Below are 18747 nucleotides of genomic sequence, written 5' to 3'. Positions count from 1 at the left end.
ACAACTGAACTTCAATTTCTCATTATTGCTTTTCTGTATTTCAGATTCTTATACTGTGGTGACGTCGATTTCAGCCCAGACACAGTAACCTCTCTCCTGTATGCCGCAAACAAGTACGGAGTTGATGATTTGGTGACAAAAATAAAATCATACCTGGATCAAAATATTACGAACGAAACTGTTTTGATTATCTTAGAAAGTGCAAAATCATTTAATCTTGTAGATCGTCTAGATAAGTGTGATTATTTCATTTCATCAGATCCTTTTCCTGTCTTACAATCCCCCTCTGCTTTAGAGATAACGAAAGAAACCCTTACATACATTATCTCCCTTGATTCTTTGGCAATGGATGAGTTGGAAATTTATCACTTTCTCATAAAATGGGCTGAAAATCAGTGCGATAGAGTGGGAATGGATAAAACTGATCCGAATATCCGAGCTATGATGGGGGACCTGATTTATTCAATTCGTTTTCATACAATGAATTTAGACACCTTTGTTAAAGATGTCTGTGACCGGGAAATACTTGATGCGCAAGAGAAATTGAATCTACAGCAAGTGATTGTGGGTAGTGTGGATAAAAAGAGCACGAAGTTCAAATTCGAGGAACGGAAACGTGAAACATTTTGTGTTTTACGCGGAGAACGGAAAGATACCGAGAGATTTTGGGCATATAGTTGAATCTTACCGGATTGTATAGAATTCTTCAAAACCATGCTTCAGTTTTAGACACATTTAATATTCCAGTCAATGAGTCGAATGAATATGAGTTACCGTACCTATACTGGATTCCTAAACTACATAAAAACCCTTACAAACAAAGATACATTGCTGGATCCAGTAAGTGCTCTACCAAGCCCCTATCTTTGCTCCTCACGAAAATGTTAACAGCTGTGAAGGAGAAACTTCAAACTTACTGTGCGACTACATATGCCAGAAGTGGTGTTAATCAAATATGGATTCTTAGAAATTCTAAAGAACTTTTAGTAAACTTGAAATCACAGAATTTTCCCTAAATCAATAGCATTAAAACCTATGACTTTTCAACACAGTACACGACCATTCGTCACGATAAATTAAAGACTAGACTTTTTGACATCATAGAGAGTTGCTTCTTCAATAAAAATTTTGATTGGAGGGACAATTGAGTGTATATTTCATATAGTAAAACCCTACAAGATACTTTGGATATCTTCAAACTGTCAAATATTATGTTGACAGTCGGTAGAGATCCCCCGCGTAGAATTATCATGATATGACACGAACATCCCACCATAGATTGTAGTCTCAAACCATCGTATATAAGGACGTTATCTGTTTTAATTCATTCACAAGGTATGCTGAGTAAAGTTTATTTAATCAAATATAATAAAATATATAATTCAACAACTTGAATCTCACTGGTATTACTTTATATATTCATTGAAGAAAAAACATTATAACTGCCTTAAGTGTAATGTTACAATAACTGAATGTTTTCAGTTAAATGAAAAATTCTATGGAAATCGATTGAAACATAAATAGGGCAGTTTTGTTTTCGTCAGTTCATGTGCAATGCCTAATAAAACGTGGACCTCGATTCCATTCCGAGAAGCGATTTGTCCTCACATTATTCCCCATAGAAGCCTAAGCCATTCAAGCGTCTCAATATTTATTTCACCTGAGACAATATCACTGTAGGTGGGCAAGAATTTCGGAACTTTGGAAAATATTTAATATATTCTTTTCAAGTTTAGCCCATGGCATCATAAAGCTATTTTAAAGACTTTAACATTAAAAAGAATGATAGGAACACTCCTTAATCAAAGGTATATAATTTGAAGTAATATAAAGTAATAAAAACCACTCTTAACAACTATTGATCGGATTTTTAATAAAGTAATATACACGCGGGTATGTTAAGGCAGGTCATGCTTCATTTATGCACGTAAAGTGTATAATTTTTTAAAAATCTGTCTTACACAGAGAGAGGGAGCTACTACCTCTTAAAAACTATTTTGGTTGTTTACATGAAAACATTTTGCATCATAACAACATGACAAACATGCGCTTCCGTATGACGTCATTGCATGCCTGTTATAAATAGATCATGAGGTACCTTAATAGAAAATGTAAAAGCAACACATTATCCCAAGATTTAAATATTGGTCTAACTGGCGATAATGACGGTAAAATACTCCTAGTATATCAGAATTACTGATAGAATCCTACCACTTTCAACAAGAAATAATTATTGAACATTTAAACACGAAACCATCTAGCCCATGTTTTGCATTTTGCACTGATGCTATGCAGTTTTCTTTAAAAGTTTTCTTAACAGACGATTCTATCAGTAATTGCCGTGTACATTAGTTTATGACCTTTCAAACGGTGTATAAAAAGTATCTAAAAGTATGCGGCATAATATGCTACTTTTGCAGTTTTATTTCAGTCTGTGACAGAGGAAAATCGGACCGACATGCTAAATGGAATGTTTTCTCCGTTAAACAAAATTGTCAGTAAATGATACCAAAATACCTTCTTAATATCAATAAATTCTCAGCGTTTCACATATATATTCCATATATCCCATGTTATATATTTCAAATACTCCACATTTTGTCAATATTTGCATGACACACATAAACAAATTCCTTGCATGTGTCAACGTCACTCGATGCATAGTCATGACGTCATCAGTTTACTTTCATATTGATGAGACAGAAATTACACAACAGCAGTATAGCATTTCGAATTCCGTTGGAACTTAGTTGCTGCATGGTTTATTTTATGCATAAATAATACTTAAAAAATAAAATCGGAATTCAATATACTTAGTGATAATATACTTATTTCAATTATGACGTCACATTGTTTCGCGGATTTTATCCCAGTAAATATTTTCATAACCTGCCTTAACGTACCCGCGCAAACAATATCTGTGTACTATAATGTTACATTATATTCTAATTTGTTGAAGGCAGAGGAAAGGGTGTGCCTTAAAAGGCAATTTTGTTTTAGTAAAAATTACAGTTTAAGCTGAAATTACCTTCCTTGGTTACGACTATCCAATTCTACAAATCATTACGTTGTAATTGATGTATAAAAGATGTTGGAATTCTGTAATGATAATATCTAATACGCAAGTTCCGAGTTACCCAAAAGTTATTTCCCTTTGTCGAACTCTTTCGCATTCTATGACGTATGGTGGGTACACAATGTATACATTATATCGTAGACTGGCATTGTACATAACGATTACGAACGATTAATGTAATAAAAGCGTAACTTTTGTTGATATCAGTCACTGTTATGCATATTCTGGCCATATCAAGCATAATTTGTTTGAATAAGATCATCAAATTGGCTATTGAATCATTATTAGTTTCCTCTTCTACATGAGTGACGCTTTTATCAAAGAAAGATGACAATTAACAATATTTGTTTGAGCCATTTTGTTATCCAATACTCATAAACTCACTAAAGTTGCCTTTTCCCTGAGATAGGATGGTTTCAGAAACTCTGGATATCATTTTTAAAGAAATAATACAACGATAGTAATTAGCAAATGTGCCCACTGTCATCATATTTTACGTCATAATTTACGGAAGAGTTCGACAAATGGAAATAACTCTTGGGGAACTCAGAACTTCCGTATTAGTCCTTGCTTTTCTAGGCTGTTAGAATTCCAATGAACAAGAATTGTGTTCTTTTATTCCCTGGCCTGATTTTGTATTTTCATGAGACTGAATTGATTTAAATCTCTTGTTGTGACCTCTGTGGCCTTTAACTCGACATCTAGATGTAGCAAAGACGTTTTATCTACTAAAACACTCATTCTATTGATATGTTTATTTGATATATTCTGCTACCCCAGTCAGAGTAAAACCAATGACGCACCAGGGTACTCCACATCTGATTTATAATTCAATATTTGTCCATTGCCAAATGTCTATATATGCGTAACAATCTTACATTATGGTCGACATACGGGGTTTTTGTCTTTCGACTGTTTGGATACGTGAGAGCCCCAGAGCATGTTATGCACATCACCAGTTCTATAGAATCAAGACGGACTACTGGTATTAGTTGATGATTGAACAATTCAACAAATACTATGATCACTATAGTGATTTAATTTGGAAATACAACCTTTCATTGGTCAAATACTGTCTGATGTGCTTCATACCAAATGTTAGGGCGTTCGTGGCACACCAAGTTTGACTACGGATCTAATCGACAGCAAAAATAACCAGATTTACGGTATGCCTTAGGTTCAGAAATACGCACACTTCTTAATTTATCTTAATTTCTTCATTTATTAATAAATTATTTCTGAAACTCTTTCAACTGCTTTTGCAAAGTTTTCTTGTACCCTTTACTAATACTGACCCTGAGTAAGCAACAGTTGCACGAGCACGATAATAATAATTTTTAGAACTGTGGTACTTCTTACGCTTCATATAACAATCACTATTAAAATATCTCTTTCTACTAGATTTTTTTCACATTACTATTCCTATGATTTTCAACAGTTTTAGCATCAACAAACATGCCAAATTCTACAGCAGCAGAATTAATAATTAACAACATTAATAAGCTTATTTAAAAGTTCATGAATTTTCTCATTATTTATCTTTAATTCAAAATCTGCTAGCCGGTCATTTCACCATCTAGATTTAACATTATTATCATTATCTACAGAGTGAGGTCCTTCCTCATTGATACTATTGTCAAAAATTTACCTGATCAAGATATAGGGCTCACGTCTAGTGTGACTGGTGGAGAAGGGAAACGTATCCTCCTGGGTACCTGATCCCACCTCTGGTATATCCAGGAGTTCGTATTTGCCCAACTCTCTATTTTGTATTGGTCATAGGAGTCATGAGATTTATCACTGTTCGTTATCTTTTCCTTTCATGTACTAATACAACTAATTGATAAGCTTTTCTCATCATCTATGTTGGATTATGAATATCACTCAAAATCCGGTCAAAATGTTATACATGTATATTGAAGTCGAACAAATTGAGGAATAATTCCGGTGACACGGTAGCATAGTCAATAACAGAATTGTTCACCATAGTTTAGATCCTTAACCTACTGTGTATGTGTCAAAGATCGAGTTGTATCAATAATATAAGCATCAACTGCCCATTTACCAAACATTCGGCATTTAGGTCTAGTAAAACAAATATCAATTCTACTATCATCGGTGTCTTGTTTGTTTAATTCCACTGTTACTGGTATCTTGTTTATTTCAATTCTATTGTTACCGGTATCTTGTTTGTTTCAATTCTAATTTACCGGTATGTTGTTTATTTCATTTCTATTGTTACCGCCATTATATCATATGGTTGGCGGAGCGTGAATCACTGTATATGTCAAGCAGCATAGAATAGGGATCCGACCCTAGCTTACCGGCTGCGAGGCGAATGCCTTAACCCCTATGATTCATGGATTTGTCTCCAGTGATGTATACATTGTAATGAAGTTTTATTAAATGATATATATACACTTGACATTTACAGATGTCCCTGGCAGAAAATTCGAACAATTGGCGTTCAGGTCTCAGTCTCGCTGAGTGCAACAGATATATGCTTACTCACCAGATCCATTGTGACGTCACATTTAGAGTTGGGAAAGAGGGCAAACTTGTACGCGCCCATAAGTATGTTCTGTCCAGCAGAAGTCCAGTCTTTGATGCCATGCTGTATGGCGACCTTGCTGAATCAGACGACATCATAGTTCCAGACATCGAGCCGTCTTCTTTTGATGCGCTGTTACGGTATTAATACTTTTAGTTATTAACCCCAATCAGGGTTTGACATTTACTTTTTTGAGCACTAGACCAGTCGGGCTACTTTAAATGATTTTTACTAGACCCGACTCTATATCCACTAGTCCTGACCAACTTTCCAAAAAAAACCTGATAGTTTCTCCATATTTAAATACTTCATTTAAATGACAAACGTTAAGTTTGAACCAAAACGTATTTAATTGTCTCAAAAATATCTTAAGTCTCGTCCTTCCATTTGATTTTCAAACACGTTTTCTGTTTCTTTAAATTCTACCAGGCACGGATATTCTTTAGTCTAGTTAGTAAAAAATGACCTCAACCGGCTTTTTATTTAATTTATATTTCATAATCCCTGCTTTGTTTCTTCCTAACCTTTTCTTTTTTCTCCTGGGACGTCTTTCCTTGAGGACAAGAAGTCGTATTTAAATATAGAGACATTCCCGCACATATGCCAACACCGATAAATAGCTGTTTACGACGTAATTTATTGACTTCATAAACACTTTATTATAGTAAATTCAAATAAACCGTTTAAAATGAACATCGAGTAGATGTCGTAAAACATCACTACCGACCGCAACTTATTTATTAGAACTAAAAATAGAGATTATTCCATCACACGGTTCAAGATTGCTTGCAAACTCTTTACAGTTATTTTCTTTTAGTTAAGAATAAAATATCTTACGGTTTAAAGTAAAGTTTCTTGTTAATTTTTTTAACACGACCAGTCGGACTAGTAAATCGACATTTTATTTGACCGGATCTATCATTTCGTAGACTCGGTCGGTCGGACGTGCCTTAGTGTCAAACCCTGCCAATGTGGAATAGTGTATGTAGTAACGTATTCTACGGTATCGAAAACTTGTATTTTAGACATTAACGATAACTTTGCCATTTCGAAAATATGATAAACAATTAAACTCTAGTTATTAACCCCAACCATTAACAATGTAAGTATGTGCGCATCCACAAAATGTTGTGGAATATCAATCTATAGAAAATGGGAGTGTGATTAATCTTGTTTTTCTCTAACGATTCGTGATATACTGCATATGTAAATATCAGATTGCCAACTTGCAGAGTAAATGCACGGTGGGAATGTGATAATGTTTATTTATCACATTTTGAGACAGCAATACAAACAGCTACAGGAGAACCCAATCATGCACACACAAACAAACCTGTTCTGTTGAAGGTTATATTTAGGAATGGATCTGTAATCCTCAATTCAATCCAGAGTTTTGCAGATATATTAATAAAATGCTATATTAAACTTCAGTCTGAAAGGTAGAAGTGACGAGAGATGTATTGATATACTTTTCCTATTCAGTTATTATAATGGACTTCAACTTTCAATATTTGTCGATCTGTATTTCAGATTTCTGTACTGTGATGACGACAGCTTTACTCCAGATAGAGTAACCTCTGTCTTGTATGCCGCAGACAAATACGGAGTTGATGATTTGGTGACAAAAATAAAATCACACTTAGATCAAAATATTACGAACGAAACTGTTCTTACAGTTTTAGAAAGTGCAAAGTCATTTAACCTTGAAGATCTTCTTAAAAAGTGCAAGAATTTCATTGAATCAGATCCGTTTGCTGTCTTACAATCCTCCTCTGCTTTAGAGATGACGAAAGAAACCCTTACATACATTATCTCCCTTGATTCTCTGGTAATGGATGAGCTGGAAATTTATCGATTTCTCATAAAATGGGCTGAAAATCAGTGTGATAGAGTGGGAATAGAAACAATTGATCAGAATATTCGAGCTATGATGGGGGACTTGATTTATCTAATCCGCTTTCCTCTCATGAATTTAGACATCTTTGTTAAAGATGTGTGCAATCGGGAAATACTGAATGTTCAAGAGCAAATTCCTTTACAGCAAGTGATTGTCGGTAATCTGGATAAAAAGAATACAAAATTACAATTCGTCGAACGAAAAAGTAAAACATTTTGCGTTTTACGTGGAGATTGTCGTATGATCGATAGTTGGTCATGTGATGGATTAGCAGATTGTATAGAGTTCACAGTGAACAAGACTGTTAGAATCCATGGCTTCGTTATGTGGGGTGGATTGTCTATTCCCTACGCATACACGATACAAGGAAAGCTATTTGCGAACTCCGAGGAAGTATCAACTGTACCTGTTCAAACGATAGAGAAAAGAAAATCCTCCGATATAAAATTCACTATCCCATTACCGGAACCAGTGCGTTTAGCCCCTAGTGTGAGATACAGAGCCTGGGTACGTCTAGAGGGACCCACCAGCTGGAGAGGTCACAGTTACAGATCGTCCGTCACAGATCATGGTGTTAAATTCAACTTTTATACACATATTGGAGAAAATAATGCAACTTCATCTGATGGAGGACAGTTCCCCGGATTTGTCTGTTCTTTGTAAACAATCGAAATGTACAACGTCCATTAATATCAAGTTAACGACTTTTTGAAATTCACAACAGTAACAATTAGGGCTAACAATCAATTTTACCAATTCCCCATTCACTATAATTTCACCAACGGTTTCTGAAACTGTGTGTCCTTATGATCAATGACAAATTCATATGTAAACCATTTTGAAATATAGAGATTTTTATTGTTATTATTTGAACTAATGAAGTTGAAATAATAGAGAAATCAAAGTACAGAAATAATTATTATTGAACGGAAGTATGTTTACATTGGTTTTGTGTTATGCGATTATTAGAGTTCTACCGATATCAAAGTAAAATGATTATTTTAATCCATTTAGTTATTTAATTGAGGTATTCCAGCGATTGAGGCTTTCGCTTCTCAACCGCGATGTCTTTGGTCACATTCTCCATATGATATTTTTATTGTTTTGTATTATTACCTCTGAAGCGCTTCAAATTTAGGCCTATACTCGACGCTTACGTCCATCGAGCATTGAAGGTTTTTTAGCGTGCCACATCGACTGTGACACGGGACATCCGTTTTTAAGGTCATCTCTTAGGACCCGAGATATTCACACCTAATGCCGAGCGTTTGGCGATGGAACTGTCACTACCCGTTTTAATGAATTAGGTCTATCACGGCCGGGATTCGAACCCCGACCTTCCACATGCTGGACGAACGCTATACTTCTAGAGCACTGATGTAAAACTTATACTATACCACTTTTGTTGCAGCAGATGAGCATTTTGACAAATAATGTCTCTTCAGTGATGCTAAACCGAAATGTTTGAAATTCGAAATAACAATAAAGTTGCTAGAGCTATTTAGGGGAAAACAGAGTGCCAAAAAGTGGAGTCAAATTCATCTAAGGATAAGAGCTATGCATGAGGGAGATAATCCTTAATTTAGAAATGAATTTCTAAATTTTATCACAGCAATTAAATATACATCCGCATTTTCAAGCTAGTAACGAAGTACTTAGCTACTGGGCTGTAGAGACCCTCGGGGACAAACTGTCCACCAGCAGAGACCTCGACCCAGGGGTCATAATGTAAAACTTTTACGGTACCAATTTGATGCACCATGTGGTTTCTTTATATGACATTTAACATGGTTAGTACAGGTCCTTCTCCAAATACTTGTAATTAAAGTTAAACATCATGGGTATTTTTAATATAATCTCAAATACGAAGTTTCCTTGTTACGGTAGTCTTTAGCAAGATTAATAACCTTCAGTGGTTAAAGCATTGGGTTGTTGAACTGCAGATCTCGAGTTCAAGTCTGCCAGATTCTTTTATTCACATATGTTGAAATTTTTTTTTCTGAAAATCATGTTTTTATCCAAATTTGCATATTGTTTGCCTTTTTGGCATCTATACTTATTATATATCATCACATCTTTTATGATTAAATCAATTTGTACTGATTTGAGAAAGTATTTTAGGGTGTAGTGAGCCACTTCAACTTCAAATTGTGATCTCTTGTTTAGAAAATTGTAAACGACAAAAGAATCAATGATTTCTTCCACCCTCGGAGAAATAAATGACAAAATATTTTATTTTTTGAATGATTTTGATTGGGAGAACTTTCATTCTTCCCCAAAACCCATAAAATTTGCGTCAGGTTATTAACTTCACCTTATGAAATATTACAGACAATAGAAAAAATGACTACATAGAAGACATACTTCAGGGCATATAAATTCAGTATTATCCAGAAGCTTCCGGGAACTTCGCCCCCTGGGTCCCCACCAGGGTTTCTCCCTGGACCAACGAAGACCTCAAGGCGGCCCCCAGACTCCCTGCCTCATAAAGTTGCACCCCCTTAACTGTAATTCCTTGATCCGGCCCTCATATGAGCTGTATATTTAAGAAATCTATTCTTTGCTGCAAAATCTTGTTATTTTGATTATTTTCTAATAACATTAAGATCAAGCGTTAAAGCTTATCAGATGAAAATTTTCTGTACAACGGAGTATAACACATTCAATAGGAAATTGTACAGGACGACAATAATGCAGTTATGTGTCAATCAGAACCTATTAAAGTTTAGTCAACGCAAATCTGGATATCCAACCTTTATAACAAATAACAATTTTAGAACTTTCTAACACCAAAATCAAGGGGACGATCTTATCAAACAACACTTATTATAAAGATGAGGATTTCGTTTGGGATTCCAAAAGTGTAAGAAAGGGGTACACATACTCTTGTTCTCTATTTTCAAAAGTGAAACGGGGACACGAGCTGGCGCGTAACATCGTTTTTGAAAAGGAGAGGGGGGGGGGGGCAACCGGACCAAAACAGTTCTAACATGTAAAAGAAGAAAAAAGTGATTTTTTTTTTAAAAGTTGGAAGTGGACCAGGGTTTCCCTTCCCTCTCCTTGTTGCGACGTTCTCCACTGGACCAAACCTCCCTATAGTCCTATATTTATATACCTACATGCATCCAGAGAGCTCTCTATAAAGATATGTCGAAAATGTCCCTTAAATGTTGGTAACTTGTCGGTATAAATTACTAATTTGTCCGATCAAATTTACTTATTCGTTTGAACGATTTTCTATTTCGTCCAAACAAATTGCTAATTGGTCCGAACGAATTTCTATTTCATCTGAAGAAATTGTTAATTCGTCCTAAAGAACTACTAATTTTCCGAATAAATTGCTATTTCACCCGAATAAATTTCCATTTCGTCCTAACTAATTCAAATTTCGTCCTAAAAAATTGCTAATTCATCCGAACAAATTGCTAAATCGTCGGAAGGAATAACATATTTTTATTTGGCCTTTCTACGACGCCGTACTATGCCGCCTTACCAAAGTGATTAATTTGTGACCGTGTCTTGCGCTGTCACACCTAGCTATTGGGTATTGGATTTTCTTATCTCGTAATTCACTTATATTTAAATTGTGTATCAATTCTCATAATCGCGGTCCGAAGAAATTTCCAAAATAATTATTATGATATATGACACCAACATTCCACCATAGATTATACTGTCATACCATCGTATCTAAGGACGCTACATCTAATACATCGTTCACAAGGTAAGATTAGAAACTTCTATTGAGAGAAATATAAAACTGGATCAATTAAACCTCCCTCCTAGTACAATATAATTTCAATGAAGAAGAACAAAACCCGACCTGTCTTATTTGCAGTGCGACAATAACACGCATTCTCTCACCAGAGGGCGCGTTACGGAAGCTTCACATACATCTCTATCAACGCTTGGAATCACGTGACAATATAATCACATGATATAAACAATCATTCTCGGTTTCCTATCCCTTTAAAAGTTCAGGCAACAGGTGATACATCAGGCTCTTTTCATAGCCAACTGACACTTTAATAAGTGCATATTTACCATTTAGCTGTTTGTCTCTTATTTTACAAGTTTTATCATATTTTTACAGCCTTTCTTACTTTTGATTCCATGTTTACATTTAAATCTCCACCACGTAAAATATCCTACATTCATACGCATATTACGAAGAAGTTCCAAATTTATGATCAGAAAACGGCGATTTTAAACAATTTACAGTAAGTATCAATTTGATTGCACCAAAAACATATCATAATATGACTAAATATTTAGTCCAAAACATAAATGTTGGATCAAAGAAACTTTTACAAGATTTCTGTAAAAAGCCGTTGACAGAGGTATAGTGAGAGGAGCGCACGGAACTATGGGTAGAGAATGAATAACACGATGTTTACGGTGGAACAAAACTCCTATGGAGATCCATTAAGACACAAATAGAGGAATTTTGTTTTCTCCCTTCTATGTGCAGTACTTATAATACGAGACCTAGATTCTCTTCTGAGGGATGAATTATCCTCATGTTTTTGTTTTATAGGAGCCTAGTCCATTCATGCGGTTCAGTGTTTAGCTCACCTGAGCGAAAATAACGGGAACTTACACATGAATGTAAAGAGGGAAGGGATGTGTTTAAACTATTGGGAATTTTGGAAACGTATTGGCTTATTCTTTTCAAATTTAGTTCATAGTATTATTAGGTGAATTACTTTAACATAGGCGAAAATGAAGGCAACAATTTCAATGAAAAGGATATATCAAGAAACTTAGAAAAACTGGTCAAAAATGAAAAACGCTCTTAATGCTTAAGAACCATTGACCCGATTTTGACGAGAGTAATATAGAAACATTATACATGCACCATGATGTCACAGTATATTTCAATTTGTTGATGGCATTATTCCAGGGGAAAAGGTGTAGCTTTGAGCGCAATTTTATCCTCGTAAATATTTAGTTTCATGCTCAAATCATTTTTCGTAGATATACCTATCCGATTTTACGAACCATTGCGTTGTAACGTTTGATATTTAAAAGATGATGGAATTCTACATTGAAAATATCTATACGTAGTGTTTTACTATTAAGTTTGTTGGTATTAACAGGTACTGGAATTGTGCTCGCTTATTTCCTGACCTGTTTTAAAATTTAGTAAAGCAAGAATGTATTCAAAATTTTTGATGCACGGCCTTCAACTCGACATTAGAAGATATCAATAACGTTTTATCTATTAAAATACACATTCTACTCAAATATCGATTCAGTATATTCCAGTCAGCTTAAAATAAAGACAAACCAGCGTTCTCCATATCAGCTACATATTTAGATATTTTATGAAACCTAGACATTAACGGCAATCTGGCGACTCAACTTTATATTGTTGTATTTGCAAATAAGATTATTTAATGACCACAGAACTTTGTGAAATTGATTTTGCCTTGAATTAATTACTCATTGTTTGACATAAGACTTATTACACAGGCTAACCTTGACTAGCAGACGATCATAGGCTTTAGCAGGCATGTATTAATGTTTGTGCCACTGATAACTAGAAAAATACGTAGTCAAATGATCATCAGATGCTATAAGCTGGTCATTATTGTTGAATTGCTGATTTTCATACTCCTAGGCACCTGATCCCGCCTCTGGTATATCCTGGGGTCAGTGTTTGCCCAATGCTCTATTTTGTACTACTTATAAGAGTTATGAGACTGATCATTTTTTGCTATATTTACCTTTCATTAAAGTGTCAAGGATTTTGTCGTTTTCAGAAGTAACTCCACCTATAACTAGATAATGGTCTTTTTTATGAAATAGCCATCGACCTAAACAGGCAATTTCATTATCACTATGAGACGGCACCTGTTAGGTTTTTTATGAAAGGGCCAGCATAATTTCTAAACATGGATTTCAGATAGCGAAAGAAGGCATTATAAAATGTCTTGGTCTTATCATGATTTACATTGAAATAGTCAATTATATGAATATTTGTTTAACAGCATGTGATTATTTTCCATAGATATTGACACGCACATATACATCCATTTAAAAAAAATAAACTGCAGCATGTGCATTACCCTTTATGTACTAAAACTATACTATTGTGATTTTTTTCATTAGACAATGAATGATACCAGACTTCTTGTCCCAGCTGGACAAATCTAACTTCTTAAAACTTCCACTATTAATAGAATCTAAACTTCTACGACCGGACTCTAGAAATAAGCAAGCTTCAGTTAATGATATATATACACTTCTTGTTTATAGATGTCCCTGGCAGAAAATTCGAAGAATTGGCGTTCTGGTCTCAGTCTCGATGAGTGCAACAGATATATGCTTACTCACCAGATCCATTGTGACGTCACATTTAGAGTTGGGAAAGAGGGCAAACTTGTACGCGCCCATAAATATGTTCTGTCCAGCAGAAGCCCAGTCTTTGATGTCATGCTGTATGGTGACCTGGCGGAATCAGACGACATCATAGTTCCAGACATCGAGCCATCTTCATTTGATGCACTGTTACGATATCGAATACTTTTTTTGCTAACTTGCTTAGATGTTTTTACCCTTTGAGAATATGATAAATGAAATAAGCTTGACCACATTCCGATAAAAACCGTGGTAATTCTGACGTCAAAATATCTTTGAAAATGCACATTTTCAATTGCACTTGCCTCTAGAGTATCCTGAAGTAAATAAAACTATAAATAGTGTATCACAATTGTTTCATCGGGAACAAAGGCCACCATGATCATCTGAATCTCCTAGGTAGGTAGAATGCATATTTCCTAGTGTCCCGCTCGAGAATTTTCCCTTATATGGAGATATCAGTGGGAAGGTGAAAAATATAGGCCTACGATCGTTGCTTATGGTTCCCCATCTTTGACACGGGGCCTCGGTTTTCACGGTCTCATTCAAAGGACCGCCCAATTTAGTCACCTCTTACGACAAGCAAGGGATTCTGAGGACTTCCTCTAACTGATTAGATAGCAATAGTCAAATATTGATAAGAACACAGCTTTACATGTACATGTATGCCTGAGGATGACAAGAATAAGTTACTAGCGTCTAAGTAGTGGTTTTGATACGCTTAAATTGCACTACTGAACTTCAATTTCTCATTATTTTTCTGTATTTCAGATTTTTATACTGTGGTGACGTCGATTTCAGCGCGGACACAATAACCTCTGTCTTGTATGCCGCAGACAAATACGGAGTTGATGATTTGGTGACAAAAATAAAATCATACCTGGATCAAAATATTACGAAGGAGACTGTTTTGATTATCTTAGAAAGTGCAAAATTATTTAACCTGGAAGATCTTCTGGAGAAGTGTGAGGATTTCATTGAATCAGGTCCGTTTCCTGTCTTACAATCCCCCTCTGCTTTAGAGGTAACGAAAGAAACCCTTACATACATTATCTCCCTTGATTCTTTGGTAATGGATGAGTTGGAAATTTATCACTTTCTCATGAAATGGTCGGAAAATCAGTGTGATAAAGTGGAAATGGAGAAAACTGATCCGAATATCCGAGCTATGATGGGGGACCTGATTTATTCAATTCGTTTTCATACAATGAATTTAGACACATTTGTCAAAGATGTATGTAACCGGGAAATACTTGATGCGCAAGAGAAATTGAGTCTACAGCAAGTGATTGTAGGTAGTGTGGATAAAGAGAATACAAAATTCAAATTCAAGGTCCGAACATGTAAAACATTTTGTGTGGTACGCGGAGAACGTAAAGATACCGAGAGATTTTGGGCATATAGTCGAAGCTTACCGGATTGTATAGAGTTCACAGTGAACAAGACTGTTAGAATCCATGACTTCGTTATATGGGGTGGGAGGTCATTCCATATACATACACAATACAAGGAAAGCTATTCGCGAACTCCAAGGAAGTATCTACTGTACCTGTACAAAGAATAGAGAATCCTCCGATATAAAATTCACTATACCATTACCGGAACCGGTGCGTTTAGCCCCTGGTGTGAGATACAGAGCCTGTGTACGCCTAGAGGGACCAGAGAGCTGGAGAGGTCACAATTACAGATCGTCCGTCACAGAACATGGTGTTGAATTCATCTTTTACGCACACAGTGGAAAAACTAATGGGACTTCGGATACCAGAGGGCAATTTCCAGGATTTTTCTGTTCTTTGTAAACACTTCAACTATAGAACACATGGTGACATTAAGTTAAAGGTTTTTCATGCATACACAATATCATATTTGAGACTTAATTCTCAATTTTACTAATTTACACATACATTTATGCCTTTTCAACACTTCGCACAATTTCTCCCAGTGAATTAAAACATATTGGTAATTGTTTTATTTTACATCACAGGCAGTTACTTCATTACCAATCCACACTTTCACTATAAATGTATCGATGTTTTCTGAAACTAGATATCCTCAACGCCACAACCCAGAGTAAATCATCTACACTGTAGATTGTTATAATTTAAGCTGATGACTTGTTTGGACATCCATCCTTCTGCACTTGCACATGATCCGACAAGAGTTACTCGAGATCGAGTTCTTATGTTTGAGCATTTTCCTGGGTAAATGCTGATTTTTAGGTGATAAGCATTAAAATTCTTGACACTACTTTGAAGATGTTTCAATTGTTTGTATCGACAGGAGACCTGTCATTGAACGTCCAAGAAACAGTTTGCTTTGAAATACTGAATTGTGGTGATGTAAGTATCATGGGACTATAAATGTAAAACTTATACGGTACCAATTTTGATGCACCAGACGTCTCTTCAGTGATGCTCAACCGAAATGTTTGAAATCCGAAATAACTATGAAGTTTTAGAGCTAAATATAGCCAAAAACAGCGTGCCAAAAAAGTGGAGCCAAATTCGTCCAAGGCTAAGAGCTATGCACGAGGGAGATAATCCTTAATTTTGAAATGAATTTCTAAATTTTATAACAGCAATTAAATATGTATCCGTATTTTCAAGCTAGTAACGAAGTACTAAGCTACTGGGCTGTAGAGACCCTCGGGGACTAACAGTCCACCAGCAGAGGCCTCGACCCAGGGGTCATAATGTAAAACGTATACGGTACCAATTTTGATGCACCAGATGCGCATTTCGACAAATAATGTCTCTTCAGTGATGCTCAACCGAAATGTTTGAAATCCGAAATAACTATGAAGTTTTAGAGCTAAATGTTCTACTTATGTCAAACTAAACACCGAGGCTCCTTGTCAGAGCAGGAGTGGCACGATAAAGATCCATGCCTGCTCAGAAATTTTCACAGTCCTTCCCCGGTAATGGTAACGTCTTGATATGAGTAAAAAATCTCGAACAGAACATTAAAAATTTACAACCGATTTATATCTGTTTTGAACAAAATGACGTTAAATGTAAATAATAACTGTCTCCTCATCAAGCCCTCGAAATTAAAATTGAAAGCCATGGGTCTTTTGATTGTGACCTTAAATATGGAGTCCCTGTGTCACGGTAGTCGTTAGCAAGATGAATAACCTTCACTACTACCTCCCAGAGGATCATGTGTTTTTAATCATGGAATCATTGATATTTGATACCTCTGGTGTGTCCAGGGGTCAGTGTTTGCCCAACTATCTATTTTGTATTGCTTATAGGAGTTATGAGATTGATCACTGTTCGTTATCTTGAAATTGCATTTAACAGAGTGAAATTATTTCGTTAAAATTTTGTCCAAAGTGATTAATTTGTGCTATGTCTTGCGATACCATGCCTTATGCAAGGTGAAGATAACAAACAGTGATCAATCTCATAACTCCTATAAGCAATACAAAATAGATAGTTGGGCAAACACGGACCCCTGGACACACCAGAGGTCATTGAGATGATAATTTTTTTTTATTCAATTCTATTATCAATTTTGTATATTAAATTTTATGTCCACGGTCGGTAGATATATTCCGTAGAATTATTATGATATGACACAAACATTTCACCTTATATTTTATTCTCATCGTATCGTATCCAATGACGCCATCTATCATAAATAATTCAAAATATAAGTAGAGCGAAGTTTATTAAATGATTATAAAATTTGACAGATTGAATTTCACTCGTGTTATATTATATGGTCAACACAGAAGAAAAAAATTACAGCTGTCTTCGTTGTAATGTAACAATAACGTGCTGTTTACAAAATTTTAAAATAGGCCTAAATCAAATTCCTCAGGAGATCCGGTATAGCACCTGAAGAAAAATTTCATTTTCACCGTTTCGTATGCAATATCTATGTAAAACTTATACGGTACCAATTTTGATGCACCAGATGTGCATTTCGACAAATAATGTCTCTTCAGTGATGCTCAACCGAAATGTTTGAAATCCGAAATAACTATGAAGTTTTAGAGCTAAATATAGCCAAAAACAGCGTGCCAAACAAGTGGAGCCAAATTCGTCCAAGGATAAGAGCTATGCATGAGGGAGATAATCCTTAATTTTGAAATGAATTTCTAAATTTTATAACAGCAATTAAATATACATCCGTATTTACAAGCTAGTAACGAAGTACTTAGCTACTGGGCTGTAGAGACCCTCGGGGACTAACAGAGGACCTCCATTCTTTTTTTTTATTGGTAGATTGCGCTTGATTTTATCCAATAAAAAGTCGTAACATATTTAGGCGTGTCATTTTAGTTCACCTGAGCCAAAGACTGGTAGCTATTTTTGTAAGCATTTCGGAGTATGGATGGGTTTTTTCCCGAAAAATCCCAGGTCTATTATATGAAATTGTTAAATAGTTATACTTTGTAGAGATGTTTTTATAGGAATGAAAATGAAGAGACCAGTGCCTACTCATATCAACCGTGCTTCTCCACCTGCACAGGAACTAATGTACATATGCGGGGTATTCTGAAAGGAATGATTTGTTTTGCATTATACGTATAACAAAGTTCTACCTACACCAAAATGAGATAGTTATTTTAGTCCAAGTTTTATCATATAGTATTTGATTATACAATGGGGGGGGGGGGTATCCCAGCGATTAGAGTTCTTGTTTCTCAACCTGCAGATCAGGTGTTCAATTCTTGATCATACCCATGACGTTTAATGTAGGTGATACTGTAGTTTAGCCTAGTATTCAGAATTCCAATTGCATATCATTATGAAAAGAGAGTCGCCCTGTCGGTGTAAACCACCGCGGTGATCTAGAGGTTAGAGCGTTCGCCCCGTACCCGGAAGACCGGGGTTTGAATCCCGGCCGCGA

At 35.5% G+C, this 18747-nt stretch overlaps 1 protein-coding gene across 2 annotated transcripts in view; it reads left to right on the top strand.

Moving 5' to 3' along the window:
• LOC130049403 (BTB/POZ domain-containing protein 3-like) overlaps window positions 1-16134 on the top strand; it is a 32493-nt gene extending 16359 nt beyond the window's left edge. The window contains exons 1-3 of one of the 2 annotated variants that reach the window (XM_056146883.1): window positions 3985-4242; window positions 5511-5767; window positions 7158-8497. In XM_056146883.1, the coding sequence (XP_056002858.1) occupies window positions 5511-5767; window positions 7158-8187 (1287 nt within the window). In that variant the 5' untranslated portion in view covers window positions 3985-4242 and the 3' untranslated portion in view covers window positions 8188-8497. Of the gene's footprint in view, window positions 1-3984; window positions 4243-5510; window positions 5768-7157; window positions 8498-14658 lie in introns of those variants that run through there. The other variant, XM_056146884.1, reaches the window with a different exon arrangement.
• Window positions 16135-18747: the final 2613 nt, after the last annotated feature.

The sequence above is a fragment of the Ostrea edulis genome, chromosome 8, assembly GCF_947568905.1.
Source record: "Ostrea edulis chromosome 8, xbOstEdul1.1, whole genome shotgun sequence".
Classification (NCBI taxonomy): Eukaryota; Metazoa; Mollusca; class Bivalvia; order Ostreida; family Ostreidae; genus Ostrea; species Ostrea edulis.
This window is presented reverse-complemented; position numbering and strand designations above follow the sequence as displayed.